Source organism: Anas platyrhynchos, chromosome 26 (genome assembly GCF_047663525.1).
Source record: "Anas platyrhynchos isolate ZD024472 breed Pekin duck chromosome 26, IASCAAS_PekinDuck_T2T, whole genome shotgun sequence".
Lineage (NCBI taxonomy): Eukaryota > Metazoa > Chordata > Aves > Anseriformes > Anatidae > Anas > Anas platyrhynchos.
The window spans coordinates 480,080-495,684 of record NC_092612.1 but is presented as its reverse complement, the minus strand read 5'-3'; the positions used below and the strand labels follow the sequence as shown (position 1 = coordinate 495,684).

General features: G+C 69.0%; 1 protein-coding gene across 1 annotated transcript; it reads right to left on the bottom strand.

Annotated features, from left to right (window-relative positions):
• Positions 1–24: 24 nt before the first annotated feature.
• Positions 25–15,527, bottom strand: CGN (cingulin). The gene is made up of 21 exons (XM_072028063.1): positions 15,295–15,527; positions 8,515–9,586; positions 7,958–8,058; positions 7,622–7,691; positions 7,326–7,421; positions 7,057–7,208; positions 6,649–6,790; positions 6,360–6,572; positions 5,869–6,017; positions 5,633–5,774; positions 5,330–5,530; positions 4,911–5,117; positions 4,534–4,791; positions 4,174–4,344; positions 3,925–4,086; positions 3,205–3,294; positions 1,866–1,949; positions 1,122–1,240; positions 936–1,044; positions 685–848; positions 25–598 (listed from the first exon to the last, which is right to left on the bottom strand). Exons 1-21 carry the CDS (start codon positions 15,510–15,512, stop codon positions 457–459), a joined length of 4,062 nt encoding a protein of 1,353 aa, XP_071884164.1. The 5' UTR covers positions 15,513–15,527; the 3' UTR covers positions 25–456.
• Positions 15,528–15,605: the final 78 nt, after the last annotated feature.

The following is a 15,605-nucleotide window of genomic DNA, read 5'->3' as shown; positions in this document are numbered from 1 at the left end:
TGGACCAATGCCGCAGGCACCACACACGTTAAAATGTTTGATTTTATTTAAAATAGCACTTTGAGAGGGAAAAGAGCAGCGGAGGGTGGAGGGCTGGTGCATACAAAAATAAATGGGAGCCTCTGGGGCTGCGGGTGCTGCCAGAGGGGACGGACACACGGACACCCAGCACGAGCCTGCCCCCGGCTCTGCAGCGTCCCTGTGACCGTGTCCCCCCCGTCCCCGCTGCTGGGGGACCCCGGCACGCAGCTCCCCGGGGCCGCACGGCCCCCGCCACGTCCCTGCTTCAACCACGCCGAGTTCGGTGCCCTGAGACCCGCAGGAAGACAAAGAGGCCAGACGGGGTCCTGGGGGCTGCGGCCCCCCCAGCCCACAACTCGGCCCGGCCCCTCTTCCTCCGTGTCGACAAACGGCCTCCTGCACCCGGCGGCCCGATCCTGCGGTGGCCCCGGGCCCTCAGCAGGAGCTGGTCTGCAGGTTGGCCTCGTTGAGCAGCGAGGCGATGGAGGAGGGCCCGTAGGCGCTGTCCAGCTCCTCGTCCGAGCTGAGCGCCTCGTCCTGCAGCGACGACTCGGCGGCCGAGCGGGCGGCCTTGCGCCTGCAGCGGGGAGGGAGGAGAGGGCTCAGCATGGGGGGAAGGCAGAATGATGGGGGGGAGGCGGTGGTGACCCCCCAGCTCCCTACCAGGCCTCTTTCTCCAGCGTCTTGATGCGGGCCTGCAGCTGCTCGTTGAGCTCGTGCTGCTCCTCCAGCTCGCGCTGCGCCTTCTTGCGAGCAGCCTCCAGCCGCTCGATCTCCTCCTCGGCCTCGTCCACCTGGCGCTTCAGGGCCTTCACCCGCAGGCTCAGCTGGGGGGGACGCGGGCGCTGGGTCAGATGGCACCGAGCCGGGCTGGGGGGGGGCTGCGCGCCCACCACCCCCCCCAACCACCCCACCTGGTCCTTCTGGTCGCTGACGTGCTGCCGCTCGTCGTCGATCTGGATGGTCAGCTCCTTCACCTTGCGCTCCAGCTTGCGGGTGGAGGACAGCAGGACGTTCTTCTCCCTGGGGGGAGCCGCGAGGTGTGGGTGAGGGCGGCAGCCCCCAGTGCATGGGGACGGGGGGCGCGGGGGGGCCGCTACCTCTCCTCCGCCTGCAGCCTGTCCTGCAGCTCCTCCACGCGCGCCTCCAGCTGCGAGACGTTGCCGCTGGGCTTCTGCAGGCCCTCAGAGCTGGCCAAGCGGTTCTTCAGCTCCTTGTTCTGGGGGAGGACATGGGGGGCACGGCTTTTGGCCCAAGGAATAAAGCCAAAAAGCTGCTTCTACCCCAAAAGCACCGCATAACATAGCTGTTCTCCCCATGGCGGGCCAGGAGCACCCCAGCTGCTGCGCGGTGCCAGCGGCGCGTGCCCCGTGCTGGTTTTGGCAGCGGTAATGACACCCCGGGAACGAGCAGGGCTCGAGGAGCTCATTTCCCATTGATCCGCTTTGCTCCCAGCCAGCTCCACGTTGGGTAATGAAGGGCTCAGAGCCCGGAGGGGCCGGCGGGGAGCCGCTCGCTGTGGCCCCAGGGCGTGAGGGAAGGGGGGATCCCGCGGGAGCCCCGGGGGGGCCCCACTCTGCAGCACTTCCCTGCAGCATCCCGGGCAGGAACCAGGTGGAGCGACACAAGGAGACAGCTCCGAGGATGCTCTGCCTGAGGCTGGGGCACGGGGAGGAAGGGGAAGAGGCTGCATCCAGCCTGGGAGTGGGCATTTAGCTGCTGAAGTGGGACAGCCCCTTGCAAACACAGGGGACGTGCTGGAGAGGGGCAGGGAAGCCGAGGCGACTGCACGAGGGTCCCCGGGTCCGGCAGGGCCGTGGGCTGGATGCGGCCCCTCCACTCACCTGCCGCTCCAGAGACACCTTGTCACACTCCAGGTCCTGGCGGCTGGAGCGCTCCTGCAGCAGCTCTGCCCGCAGCTGGTCGATCTGGGGAGAGGGGGCACAGGGGGGTTTAGCCCCGCAGTGGGGACACTGCAGGTGGCCACAACCCGGGGTCCCCGGCCCCATTCCACCCAGCCCCAGCAGTTCCCGGCAGTCACAGAACACAGGAACCCTAGCGAGAGGATTTTGGTTCCTTCCCCAGTCGGCTATTGCCCTTCCAGTGAGCGGCGGTCGCGCCTCCCCCCCTCCAGGCATGCGTGGCTGGGGGATGAGGACTGCAATTTCCTACTGGAGGGTTTAACTGGTTGGACTGGGATTCGAGGACCTGGCTGCGCTCTCAGCTCTGCCTGGCACCTCCGGGCACTGCAGCGCAGCCACGCTCGGGGCAGAAATGGATTTGATGCTCTGATGAATCAACCCCAAGGTCCCCACGGGCCTGTTGGAGGCTGCCCAGAGCTAAATACACGTCTGTGCGTTATTTTAAGGTCGAGGGAACGTACTTCTGTACAAAGGGTTGCTTGAGTTATGTCTAAGCAGCCCAAAAGTCACAATGATTTTTTTTCGAACCACGCTCCGGTTTCACAAACACCTCTGCCCCTCAGCACCTGCAGTTTGGGCACGTTGAGTACTCCCAGGACAAGTCTCCTCCTGGAAGGATCTCATCCTCGTAGATGTCCCCATTTACCAGATGAAAAATGGGAAAACCCACCCAATTTACCAGCTCACCAGGACAAACCCTGTGTCATGGGGCACCCCAGGGTGCCAAGATGCCCCTTCCACAGCCCGAGGGGATCACAGCAGGGCTGGGAGCGAAGGGTCTGCCTCTCCCAAAGCCCCACAGCGCTGCCACCCTCTCCCTGCACAGACCAGGGGGTCGGCAAAGCCGATCGGTGCCGGTGCCAGGAGGCTCGGCAGCAGCTCACGCCTGCGCGCAGAGCTCCAGCACCAGCTCCGGCTTTGAAGCTAATTAGCAGGTGGGTTAATAGAGAGGTTACAGCCAGGAGACTGGCGTAATTTTAGCCCCAACTTCCTGCATAAACACAAACCTCACCCTGTAATTTCAGGGGATTTTTTTTTTTTTCACCAAGCTCGTATAATTTCCTCTTGCACCTGAACCAGCTTTTCAGATGACACCTCGGTTGTATTTAGACACTGGGAGCAATGGGAGGGGTCGGGGCTGCTCAGTAACAGCTCGCTAACGAGGCTCCAACCCGGGGACTGCAGCCAGGAGCCCAGGCTCTGCACCGGAGAGGACCGGGCTGCGGCTCGGGGGGCTCTGGCACGGCACCGCCCGCCCTACCTGGTCTCTGCTGCGGTTGACCCGCTCTGTCAGCAGCTCCACCGTGGTCCTCTCCTCATCCAGCTCCACCTCCAGGCGCTTGGACTTCTCCTACAAGCCAGAACAGGTCGGCGTGACCCCACGGTCCCCACAGCAAGGGGACAGGCAGCTGGAGGGGCTGGCTGGGGGCAGCGAGCGCCCACCCGCTCAAGAAGGTGCCGTGCTGCCAGCGATGAGCACCGAGGTGCTGGAAGAAGGGGCTCGCACCAACATCGGGCTGCTCAGCAGCCTCCAGCCCAGCAAAACCCAACTGCCCCAGGGCCCTGGCACAGCCCAGGAGCCAGGAGAGGAGACACGCTCAAAGAGGCAAGGATAACCCTAAAGCAACATCCCACAGGAGGCACGGCAGCTCTCCCACGCGAGTTGCGGGGCAATGCTGGCTTGAAGGGAGCCGAGGAGGTCGGCTGCAGCAGTAATTACCAACTGCAGCACTCCCAGCACTGCCACCCCGCGTCCCTCCTGCCTCGCAGCAGCTCTGGCTCGGGCGCAGGGGGAAGGCTGGGCGCGCTCTGCCCCTTGCTGTTGGCGCTCAGCACTGCAGGAACCACACCGATCGGTGCCACAGGCAGCAAAGCAGCGCTGGATCCTCGTCCCTCCCTGCACCACCACCCCTCTCCCTCTGCAGGGGGCTGTGGTTTGGAAGAAGCCACGGGTTTGGTTTTAGGGCGCTGCGCCACCCACCTCCAGCGCCTTGACCTGCCGGGAGCGGTCGTCCTGGGAGCGCCGCTTGGCGTCCGCCTCCTGCTCCAGGTTGTGCAGGCGCTGCAGCAGCACCTCCTTGTCCAGCAGCGCGCTCTCCCGCTCTGCCTGGCTGTCCTGCAGCGCCTGCTTCAGCCGGGACACCTGGGGGAAGGGCAGCCCGCGTGAAACGAGGGAGGAGAGGGAGCAGAGGGAGCAGAGGGGCCCCGCAGCCGCCGGCCCCCGCCGAACCTCGTCCTGCAGCCGGCCCATGCTGAACTGCATCTTCTCCACCTCGGCACCCCGGTCCTTCGCTTGTTTCTGGGAGTCCGTGATCTCCTTCCGTGACTTCTCCTTGAACTCCTCCAGCTGTGACTTGAGCACGGCCAGTGAGCTGTTCGACTCCTCTGCCATTTGCTCCAGCTGCGGCAGAGCGGGGAGAGCTCAGGAGCTGATGGGGGGCAAGGAGCTGGGGGGAACATTTCTGCTCTGGGAGCTCGGGAGCACCATGGAAGGGATCCCTGAGCACCACCCCCCTCCAACCCACGGTGCAGAGTGCCCATGGTGACACCCAACGCTCCCGGGACAGGGCCCTGGGGTACGGGAGCCGACCTCTTTGTTCAGCTTCTCCGTGGTCCGGTCCAGGAGCCGCTTCTGCTCCTCCAGCTCGCTCTTGGCGCGCTTCAGCTGCTCCTTCTGCCTCTGCTCCTCCTGGAAGGAGGCGCTCAGCTCCTGGTGCTCCTGCGTCAGCCGGGCCAGGCTGCGCTGCGCCTCGTCCAAGCGCGTCTCCAGCGACCTCTTGGCCATCAGCAGCTCCTGCTCCCGGTCCGTGGATTCCCCCAGCGACTCCTCCATCTGCCTGCGCTCTGCCTGCGGGGACAAGGCTTGTGAAACTCACAGCTGCCTCCTGCCCGTGCCTCCAGCACGGCTCCGGGACCCGGTGCCCACGTCCTGGATGCGTGGGGGGGTGGCAGGGACGGGCTCCGCACCTCCAGCTTGGTGACCTTCTCCTTGAGCCGGGCCTGGGAGCCCTCCCAGCTCTCGCCCATGCGCTCGTACTCCTTCAGCTGCGTTTCCATGCCCAGGACCTTCCTCCTCAGGTCGTCCTTCTGCTCCTGCAGCTCCCGCAGGGTGGACTCCACCGCCTTCCTCGCCTGCTCCGAGGACTCCCTCTCGCTCTCCAGGGAAGCCTTCTCCTGCAACGGGAACAGCATGAGGAGGTCCCGGGGCTGGCTGCTGAGCTGGGAGGGGGCTCAAGGGGACCCTTTGGGCTTGTGGCCACCAGCCCAGCCCGCGGGAGAGGGATCCAGGACAAAATGTGGGGCTCACGCAAAGCTCCGTGGGGTCCCAAGACAGCAAGAGCAGGCCGTGGTGGGAACTGCTCCTCTTCCCCTGGCCCAGCACTCACCTTCACGGCCTCGTCCCGCTCCTTCTGGAGCTGCTGCAGGTCCCTGCGGTACCGCTCGATGGCCCCGTCGCGGCTGGACGCCTCCTCCCGCATGGTGCCCTGCAGGGCCGCCAGCTCCCGCTCCCGCTGCCGCAGCCGCTCGTCCTGCTCCTGCTTCTCTGCCACCAGCTCCCGCTGCGCCTCCTGGGCCTGGCGCAGCTCCTGGGGACGGGGAGGGGGTCACGGGGACCCCTCCTGTTGGCCATCATCCTGCTGGGGTGCAGGACAGGGCTGCGCCTTCCACGCTGCCCCCTTGTCACCCACCTTCTTGAGCGCCTCCAGCTCGCCAGGGTCCAGCGCGTTGCTCCGCGCCTGGTCCGCCTCCTCCCGTGCGGCTGAGAAGCGCTCCCGCAGCTCCCGCAGCTCCTCCTCGAACTCCTCCCGCTCCAGCTTCACCTGCAGCAGCCTGGAGAGGGGCAGGATGAGGCTGGCACCCCCTGACCCATCCCTGAGGGACACTGGGTGGTCGCACGAAGGCTGCTCCTGCCACCAGCGCTTACTCCTGCTTCGTGGTGCGGAGCTCGTCCTTGTTCTTCTGGAACATGTCCCGCCAGTGCCCCGTCTCCTCCGTGCTCTCCTCCAGCTCCCGCTGCAGGTTCCTCACCACGGCGCTGATTTTCTGCTTCTCCGACTCCAGGCTGGCCTGATCCTGGCGGGCAGGACCCGAGCACTGAGCGCTTGCATCCTCAGGGGATGCTCCAACAGTGCCGAGCCCCTGCTGGGTTAACGCCTCCCAGAGCAGCCTGGGGAAGCTGCAAAGGGACACGGGGAGCCCCGGGCCCCAATGGGGAGCCCCCTGCTGTTGGGGAGCCCCATGCCCCCTTAGGGAGCCACCTCCAGCCCAGGGCAGCGGCGTGCTGTGATGGGGAGGGTCTGGGGCAGGACACAAAGCCCGATCCCAGCTCAGGAGCACACAGAGGGGGATTTATGGACACAGACCCCAGGCTAAGACCCTGCCCAGCGAGACGCCGGGGTCTCCCCGCGGGCAGACCTGCGAGATGCCCTCCATGCTGCGCCGCAGCTGGTCCATGTCGCTTTGGTACTGCTGCCGGACGCGGTCCAGCTCCTTGTCGTGGTTCGCCACCTCCTCCTTCAGGGCCCCCTTCAGCGCCGTCAGCTCCCGCTCCCGCAGCCGCAGGTGCTCCTCCTGCCGCTGCTTGGAGCTCAGCGCCTCCTCCAGCTCCTCGCGGGTCTCCAGCAGCTCCTGGGACACGGAGGGGTCCCCGTGGGCTCGGTGGTGAGCAGGGGATGCTCGCGCCCCCCTGGCCGTGTTGCCGTACCTTGTACAAGGCTTCCCTGTCCGGAGACGCCCCCGAGGCTTGGTGCAGGCGGCCGAGCTCCTCGCGCATCGCCGCCAGCTGCTCCTCGCGCTCACCCAGCCGGGTTTCTGCCCGTCCCCGGGCTGCCTTCGCCTCGGCCAGCCTAGGGGAGAGCACGAGGGGCAGTGCCCCGCTCTGAGCCCCCTGGGAAGCCCAGGGCACGTCTCCAGCCCTAAGGGCAGGCGAGCGTCTGCACGGGTGGGGAGCTCGCTGGGCTCCGTGCCTCCGGCAGGTGATGGGATGGGGGCAGCACAGGAGCCCCGCTCCGCTCCTCCAGCCCCATCCCTGCAGCCTTGGCACCCTCAGAAATCCCCAGCGCCCCCCATCAGCACCCCCAGAGCACGCTGACAGCCCCGGCGCAGCTCTTACTCCTGCAGGCTCCTCTGCAGCTCCTGGCCTTTCTTCTCCAGGGCCGCCCGCAGGCGCTGGCTCTCCTCCTCAGCCTCCTGCAGCCGGGCCTCCAGTGCCCGCGCGGTGCCGCTCCGCGCAGGGTCCCTCGTCAGCTCCAGCTTCTGGCGGAGCTGCCGGGATGGGACGGCAGTGAGACCCCCGCCAGGGGGACAAGTGGCCGTGGCGATGCCCCCTGCCCGCTGCCCCAGCATCGCTGGGAGCAGGGAGCTCCTTCTGCCTGGCCTCACCTTCGTCTCCTCGTCGAGCCGTTCCTGCAGCTCCTCCACCTTCCTGGCCAGCTCCGCGTGCTGGGGCTGGGAGCACGCCGCGTCCTTGGCAGGCACCTGGGGGGAGCCCCGGGCTCAGCTGGCACGCACGGGCACTGCTGGCCAGAGCTTGGCCCCGCAGTTTCCTCCCAGAGGCAGCCTGGCCTCAGCCTCGTGCTGTGCCCCACGCGTTGGGGGGTGCCCACGCGAGCCCCCTGCCTCCCCCTGAGCACAGCGGGAACGAGGCAGGGAGCAGCACCGTGCCGGCCCCAGCTCACCGTCAGCTCCTGCACCTTCTCGAACACCAGGGCAGTTTTCCTCTTCAGGGAGGTTTCGCTGTCTCTGCTCCTGAGGACATCACAGGAAAAGGAAAGCGTTTGGGTACGGAGGGGACGGAGCGGGGTGAGCATGGGAGGCAGGGGCACCCCAAGCGCCTGGCTGCTCTCCTCCCCATAGCCTTAACCTGGCTGCAGCCGCCCCAATCCGCAGAGCCCTGCCCCAGGCAGCCCCCACAGCAGCGACTGGGGCAGCTCCGCTCCCGACCTGCCCCGCAGCACGCTTCAGGAACTGGGACAGGGAACGGCCGGGGCCCGGGATGCAGCTGGGATGCTCACCCCTCCTTCAGGATGCTGTAGATGAGCTCCTTGGTGTGCTCGCTGCTGCCAGGCTGGGCCACCTCCCGCTGGTCCCGCAGCAGGTCCGGGGTGGATTTGAACTGCCACGAGGACGGGAGCACAGCTCCAGCGAGAGCCAGGCACGAACCCCCCACCCGGTGCCCCCGCTGAGCCGAGGATGCTGTCCCCTGGGGAGCGCAGGGCGAGGTGCCCGATCTGCACTGGGGGGTGGTGTCGCGGGTTCCTGTGTTTGTGCCCCAGCAGGGAAGGCTCTCGCCCAGAAGCCCCCCGAGACGCAGGGGCTGCGGGCAGGGCGGCAGCTGAGTGCTCGCAGGACGTCAGCCCCACGGGGAAGCCAGAAGCAGTGCGGGTGCCCTGCTCAGCTGAGGGGGCAGCGGCACCAGTGAGGGGTCCCCAGCCCAACCCAAACATGGCCCAGAGCCCAGATTAACGAGTGCAGGACCCCCGTGCACCACCACCAGCGCTCAGCCCACACTAACAGCAGGACCCAAGGCCCCGCAGGATGAGGCCCTTGATGGGATCCATCCCCCCGGTACCTGCAGCTCTGCCCGGGCTTTGCTTTGCAGCCGCTCGGTCGGGGGCTCCTCCGTGCCCCGGGTCGCCCGCTGGCTCCTCGCCGCCCCCTCCTCCGCCGGCCTGGCTCCCTGCTCCCGGCCCAGGCTGCCGGTGGGCCCCGAGGGCAGGGGGCGAACGTCCCCGCGCCGGGCACCGCTCAGCTCCCGGCCGTCCGGCACGGCGCGGTGAGACACGCGGCCGTCGAGGCTCTGCGAGCGCTTCCTCTCCTCCGAGGGGATGCGGCCCCTCCGGGCTGCCCGGCCCCTCTGCTGCACCTTCCCGTCAAATTTGCTGATGAGCGAGTCCACCGAGGAGAGCGGCTTGGTGTCTATGTCGCTGCCATCAGAGCCCCCCGGCCGCCGGCGCCCCGGGGCCTCTGAGTCCGAGGAGGGCTCCCTGGCGGCAGCCCCAAAGCCGGGCACTTCGCCCGGTGCCGGCCGGGGCGGCGCAGCGACGCTCAGCATGCTGCTGCTTCTGCTGCCGGACAGAGCCCGGGGCTGGTGGGGGCCGCCAGGCTGCCCCCGCGGTGGGCTGGGGGCAAAGGGCTCCTCGTCATCGTGGGCAGTGAGCAGATTGCCGTGGGACTGCGTCCTCCGCAGCTCCTCCCTGGGCGGCCGTTTGGTGGGGGGCTTGTGCCGGGGGGGCGCTGGGACCCCCCCACCGGGCTCCTCGTCTGAGGTGCTCCAGGAGGGCTGCCGGCGCACGTAGGGGTTCTCCGGCAGCTCCGAGTCGGGGCTGACGGGGCCGGGGGGCAGCTCGGGGGGCCGGGGGCCGGCGGGGGGGCCGGTGTAGGCGCCCTCGCTTTTGATCTGCACCCCGAAGGAGTCGCTGCCCTTCTCGCCGCTGTTGAGCACGACGAAGGGCTGCCCGGCGATGCCCTGCACGCGCACCGCCACCCCGTAGGAGCCCGGCTTAGCCCGCGCCTTGGGGGGCTTCTTGGGCTCCTGCAGGTCATTGATGAAGCGGATCTGGACCCCGTAGTCCACCGGGTTCTGCTTCTCCGCCATGTCCGTGCCCGCCGGCCACTCCATGCCGGGTCTCAGCACCGCGGTCCTGGGGGGGGGAGAGGGCAGAGTGACCCCGGGCCCCGCGCTGCCGCAGACGGCGCTCGGCAGGGGTCCGTCCTCCCCCCCCCCTCCCGTACAGCAGCCTCTGTCCCTGCAGGCTCTGGGAGCCCCGCGCTGCTCCCGTGCGCCCCTTCCCAGCCTCACAGAGCCCCCGCCCCAGGGAACGGCACCGGGCACGGAGCAGGGATGCAAACGGCGTCCCCAGGATGGGGCAGGGACGAGGAGCCCGGCTGCATCAGCACCGGCACCGCGGGGATGCCCCAAGCCCGCTTATCCTCGGGGGGCTCAGCCGACCCCCCCGCCCCGAGCCGGGGTGCTTACCGGCCGCTCGTCCTGCTCGCCCTTCACAGCCGGGACGCGGGGGGGACGCAGCGCTCAGAGCCCGGGGGGGCTCCGCAGCCAGGATCCGCTCCCGCTGCCTCCCGGGTGCCTGCGGAGCGCCGCAGCCTCACTGCAGCGAGCGCCTCGGAGCCCGCCAGCATCGCCGGGCCCCCGCCTCGCCCTGCCCGCAGCCGGCGACGCGCGCTGGGAGGGGACGGATGCGAGCGGTGACACATTGGGCACGGCGTGACGCGACCCCCCCGGGGGCACCAGGGACGGGGGTGCTGCAGCCCAGCCGAGCAGCGGCTCGCGGGGAGGACGCGGCTGCCGGATCCGCCTGCGCAGCCAGCGCTGCCCCCGAGCTTCGCGCCCCGAGCGGGACTGATCTGAAGCGACGGCAAAGCCAGGAACTGCCCCCCCCGAGCCGCACGGCACTGGGTTCCCCCCCCGCCTCCAACACCAGCGGGGAGAGCAGCAGCTCCGGGCTCTGCTTTAAATAAACCGGGTCCGGGAGTGGGCGACGCAAGGTGCCGGGCGCTGAGCTCGCCCCTGTGATCACGAGGGGACCCTGGGACCCGCGGGGAGCCTGAGCCAGGCAGGGCAGCGCTCAAACACGTCCTGCACGTAGAGAAAAACGTGAAACAAACCCAAAAACCCCCACACTTTCAGCTTTCAGCAGGGGTTTTGATGTTGCCCCAAAGCTGTCCTACCCCAAGCAGTCAGGGGTCACACACCCACCCTGTGACCGGGGCCGCCCAGAGCCCACCCGGGCTCCCTCATTTCCCCACACACCCCCGAGACCCCGTCTGCCCCCTGCCCACCCCAGGAAGAAATCCGAGCCAGAGCCCCGCTGCCCTGGGACAGCCCCAGAAGGACAAACAGCCACGGGGACGCCTGCCCAGGCTTGGGGGCCGAGCCTTCTGCTCCCCCCAGCACGCCGCAGCTCTGCCAGCTCCCCACAGCCACCAGCTGCTCCCGTTCCCCGGCCAACCCACAGGACCAGGACCAGGTCCAGCAGCACCAGGCTTGGAGGAAAGCTTGAGCAGAGCCACGGCTGCACCCCGCCACTGCAGGGAGGCTGCGGACGCTTCACCGGAGCCTTTCAGGTCTTTACCCCCCATCTCGGGGCAAGGGGCAGCTCCCAGGAGGTGCCCGGAGCAGCGGGCGGGTGACAAGCTGCTCGTCCTGTGGGCCAGGCAGCAGCCAGCTGGCACGGCTGTGGGATCAGCAGGGTGAAGCCGGCAGAGCACCGGGCCCCGAGCAGATGGCAGGGAGGCGAAGCACACCCGGCCCTGCGGGAGGTGGCACTGAGCGGGGCAGCAGCAACGGGGCTGAGGGAAATGCCCCCGCCTGGTCCCGAGCCTCCTCCAGCCCAGAGGGACGGGTGCTGCCGCTCCTGATCTCATTATCCCTGCACAGCATCGAGATAACGAGATCAGCAGCAGACACCAGCCTCTAGAAACACGCCCTGAACCCAGCACCGCTGCAGGAGCCCCTAAAGCCAAGCCGCCAGCCCTGTGCCAGGGGACACGGGCACCAGCAGCAGCGCGTCCGCTCCGTGCTGCGGCAAGGCAGAGCCCATATGGCCGGCCCGCAGGGAATGGCAGGGCCAGGCACGGCCATCGCGGCTGTTTGTGAGCAGCAGCACAGTGAGGAGAGGAAGCGGCTTTGGCAGCAAAGCCCAGATTTGTCCACAGCAGTGTCCAAAGTGCAGCGAGTGCCGGGCTGCAGCCTGGGTGGGGAGAGGGCTCGGCTCGACCGCTACTGGGCAGGAATGGTGAGCACTGGGCGCAGCACCCGGCTCCAGGAGACCTTTGGACGCGGCCCCGCAGCCCTGTGCTGGCACACGCAGGGACCAGGTGGCAGAAAACCACGGGGGTGACGCGCAGCCGCTGGCGGGGTGCTGCACGGGGCCAGACCTCAGGGAGGATTTGCTCCTTGCAGGGGAGCAGCGGCAGCTCCGCGGGCACGCGGCATCGCTCGGGTTTGTGCCACGCCGCCAGCAGCGGTTCTGCAGCACGAGCTGGGTGTTGGGGAGCAGGTGAGCCGCTAATCCCCCAGGAATGCCTCCTCCTGGAAGGGCTCCAGCTCGCAGATAAAGGGACTTGAAACGGCCAGATTGCATTCCGACGTGGGAAAGCAGCGCAGAGCCCAGGGCTGGAAACAGCCCGGGGAGGAGATTTCACTGGAAAGCACAGCGAAGGAGCAGGAGGGACGAAGGACTGGAGCTACAGACACTCTGCTTATCGTCCCTGGGCGTGCAGCTCACTCTCTGGCCAAGCACGCGGGGACTCTGCTGTGCAAACACACCTCAGCTCTGCCCCGATCCGGCCGGCTGCCAGCAGGGCAGGGGGCGCGGGCAGGCGGCGCGGGTCCCCCGCTGGCGGTCACGCACCTCCAGCGTCCCGGGGATGGCGGGCGGCCAGCTCCGCTCATGCAGATAGGGAACACAATGGGCCCTTTGTGGGCACGTTAGCCCAGAAAGTTGTTTTGCAATTCGCCGGCAGCGAGTGGCTCGCTCACCCTTCCACTCCTGCACAGGAGGAAAAGCAGAGCGCCGCCAGCTCCTACCTGTCCTCCTGCACACAGGTACCTGGGGCAGGGTCCGCTCGGCAGGAGCGTGCTCACCCTTCTGCAAAGGGACCGTGGCCCCGGGTGCGCTCCCAAGGCCACCGAGTCACCCTGAGCCCAGCGGCAGCTCGGCTGGCACAGCTCCTGCGCCCCTGAGCACTGGGAACCTCTGAGTGCAAAGCCCCAGGGGCTGGATTGTCCCAGAGCACCTCACATCCAGAGCAGTGTCGCAGAAAAGGGAGCGGCAGGAACATAACAAAACCAACATTTCAGTTTGTCACCCATTTTCTTGGCTCCCGGCACGCTGGAGGCTCCTTCCCCTGAGGGTTTCCCAAAGGCTTTGCTCTACCTGTGACCCGTTGTTGGTTGTGTTTACGCACAGCCATGCAGGACCCCGGGGCTCACGGCACTCGGGGCCAAAGTCTGTGGCCGGTTTCACGTGCCAGCAGCAGCCGTGCCCGCACCCTGCCCGTCACCACAGACCGGCCGCTCCTGCCTCCTGTGCTCTGCTCCCTGGCGGAGCCCGAAACCCCAGTAAATCCCAGGGCGAGCACACGCGTGACAAGCCGCAGGTCGGAGACGCCCGAAACCAGCGCGCCCAGGGCTGCGTCACCGGGGCCAGGGCGTCCCCAGCCCCGGGGACGTCACCGCACCCCCAGGGCCCCGCGGCTCCCCACACCGCAGCCCGGCTGATAAGGCAGAGCCTCCGAATTCCTTTGCATCCGAAAGCCTCCCGAGCCACCCACGGCGAGAGCGCTGCGGTTTAATCATCAACCCGGGGACGGGAAAGCCCCGCTCCCTGCCCGGCGGTCGCACCCGCGGCGCTTCCCTCCCCGCATCCCCGAGCCCACGGGGCCGCTCCTGCCCTGCCCTCGCCAACCAGCGGCGTTTGGGCCAAAGCCGCCTCCGGCAGCTGCTGCGGTTTGGTTGTGGACGGCAGCGAAACGGCCACGAACGGGGCCGGGGCCGCTCCCGGTGCTCCCACGGCAGGGCACGGCTCACCCAGCCCCACACCCGCAGCCGCGTGGCAGCGCCCCTCACATCTGCCTCAGTCCCCGCTTCCCGAGCCGATCGCCCCTTTGGAAGCAGAACCGCTCGGATCCGGGCGCTGGGAGGGGAAATTCTCCCCGGGGGAACCGAGGCAGAGCAGGGGCAGCCCCAGGGGGCGCAGATCCGCAGTGCCAGGGGACCCGGTGCTGTGTTCGCTGTGTTCGGGCACACGGAGCTCGTGAGGCTGAGGGGCAAACAGGGGCTCAACCCCTTCGCCGTGGGGCTGCGGTGAGCAGCAGCAGCCCCGGCACCGCGGGGAGCCCCCAGTTGTCCCCCCCCGGCTCACGCTGACACCTCAGTGCCGGTCCCAGCCGGCACCACCCCCCCAGTGCGGCCCCAAAACAGCAGCGGGGGGGGGGACGCTGCGAGGGGCCGCAGGGGGAGAGGACCCGGTCACAAGCGCCGCGTTATCTGTGGGATGTTATCTACGGGACAGAGGTGGAAACTCGGCCCCAAACCAGCTCAACTGGTCGGGGTGGTGGGGAGCAAAACCGCCCGCAGCGATACCGAGCACCCTCCAAACAAAGGGCCGGGACCGCGGGCACAGCGGCTGGGTTACCCCGGGGACAGAGCAGCGGAGGGGAGGAAACGGGGACAGGGAGCGGGGCACCCCGACCCCCCACAGCCCGCACCCAGCCTGCAGGGACGAGCCCGTGGGCGTCGAGACCCGGCCCCGGTGACCGTGGGCATCGCGGCCCCAGGGGACCCGGGGGGGGCACGGAGGCAGCTCGGGGGACGCCGCATCGCCGCCCCGCGTGCCGTGACCCCCCGCAGCCAGCGCGGGTTTCGTTTTCCTCATGGAAACAGGAGGCTGCAAACGGCGCCCTGGCAGCCGGGCGAAGCGGGGCAGCGCCGCGCATTAAAGTTTCAGCAGGTGCCGCGTTACGGGCGGGGTTTGGAGCCACCCGGCAGCGGGGAGCACGGGGCCGGCCCCGGGGTAATGAAGCGGTGACGCTGCCCGGTCCCGGAGGGGGGGGATTTTCCCACAACTCGTCCTCCTGCCGCTCACGGCTCCGGTGCGGGTATCTCCGCATAAAGGAAGAGCCCCGAGGTCGCGGCCGTGCTCGGAGCGGCTCCGGCTGTCCCCGTCCGGGCTGGGACGTGGCTCTTATCAGCCACCTCCCCCGGTCAGAGATTGCAGGAGCCATAAACGGCGCTAAATATTTACGAGGAGCAAACGAGGGAGCAGCCGCAGCAGCACCGAGGGGACGGGGACGGGATCCACGGGGCGCAGGGAGGGAGCCCCAGAGCAGCGCCCGTGGGGGGGTCACAGCGGGGCCCTGCCCGAGGGCACCCCCGGCAGCGGCCCCCACAGGTGGGAGCGCGGGGCCGGGACCCCGGGGACGCTCCCGGCAGGGGGGAGCGCAGGGAAATGCAGGGCCCTGGGGGAAGGGGCGGCCCCGCAGAGCCCCTGGGGGTGCCGCAGGACCCCTCAGCCTGCGGGAGGGAGGGGACCCCACCCGGGGGCAGCCCCCGGAGGTGGTGCCGCGGGGCCGGGCACGGCCCGGGAACGGCCCCGGCCCCGGGGGGCTCTGCCGGGAGGCTGCAGGGAGAGGGCAGCGGCCCCACGACCCCCCCCATGGGACCCCCCCCATGGGACCCCCCCCATGGGACCCCCCCCCATGGGACCCCCCCCCATGGGACCCCCCCCCATGGGACCCCCCCCCCCCCATGGGACCCCCCCCCTCCCATGGGACCCCCCCCCTATTGGGCCGGGACGACCCCCCCCCATTGGGGGCCCCCCCCGCTCACCTCCGGAGCCGCCGCGGGCACCGCTCTCCGCCCCGCCGCCGCCCCAACCTGTTACCTCCGCCGAGGCCCCGCCCCCTGAGCGCCCATTGGCCACTGCCGAGCCCGGCCCCGCCCTCCTTCCCCGCCCGGCCCCGCCCCCTTCCCCGCCCCTTTCGGCTCGCCCGGGGTGGGGCCGCTGTCACGTGACGCCCCCCGTGGCGCCGGCGAAGCGCCGCCATCTTGGGGAGGGCGGCTGGGAGCGGAGGGGCGGCTCGGCAAGGGCGGAAGGAGCAGAGCCGGGGTTTTAACGCTCGGGTGCCCGTCCCCGAGGG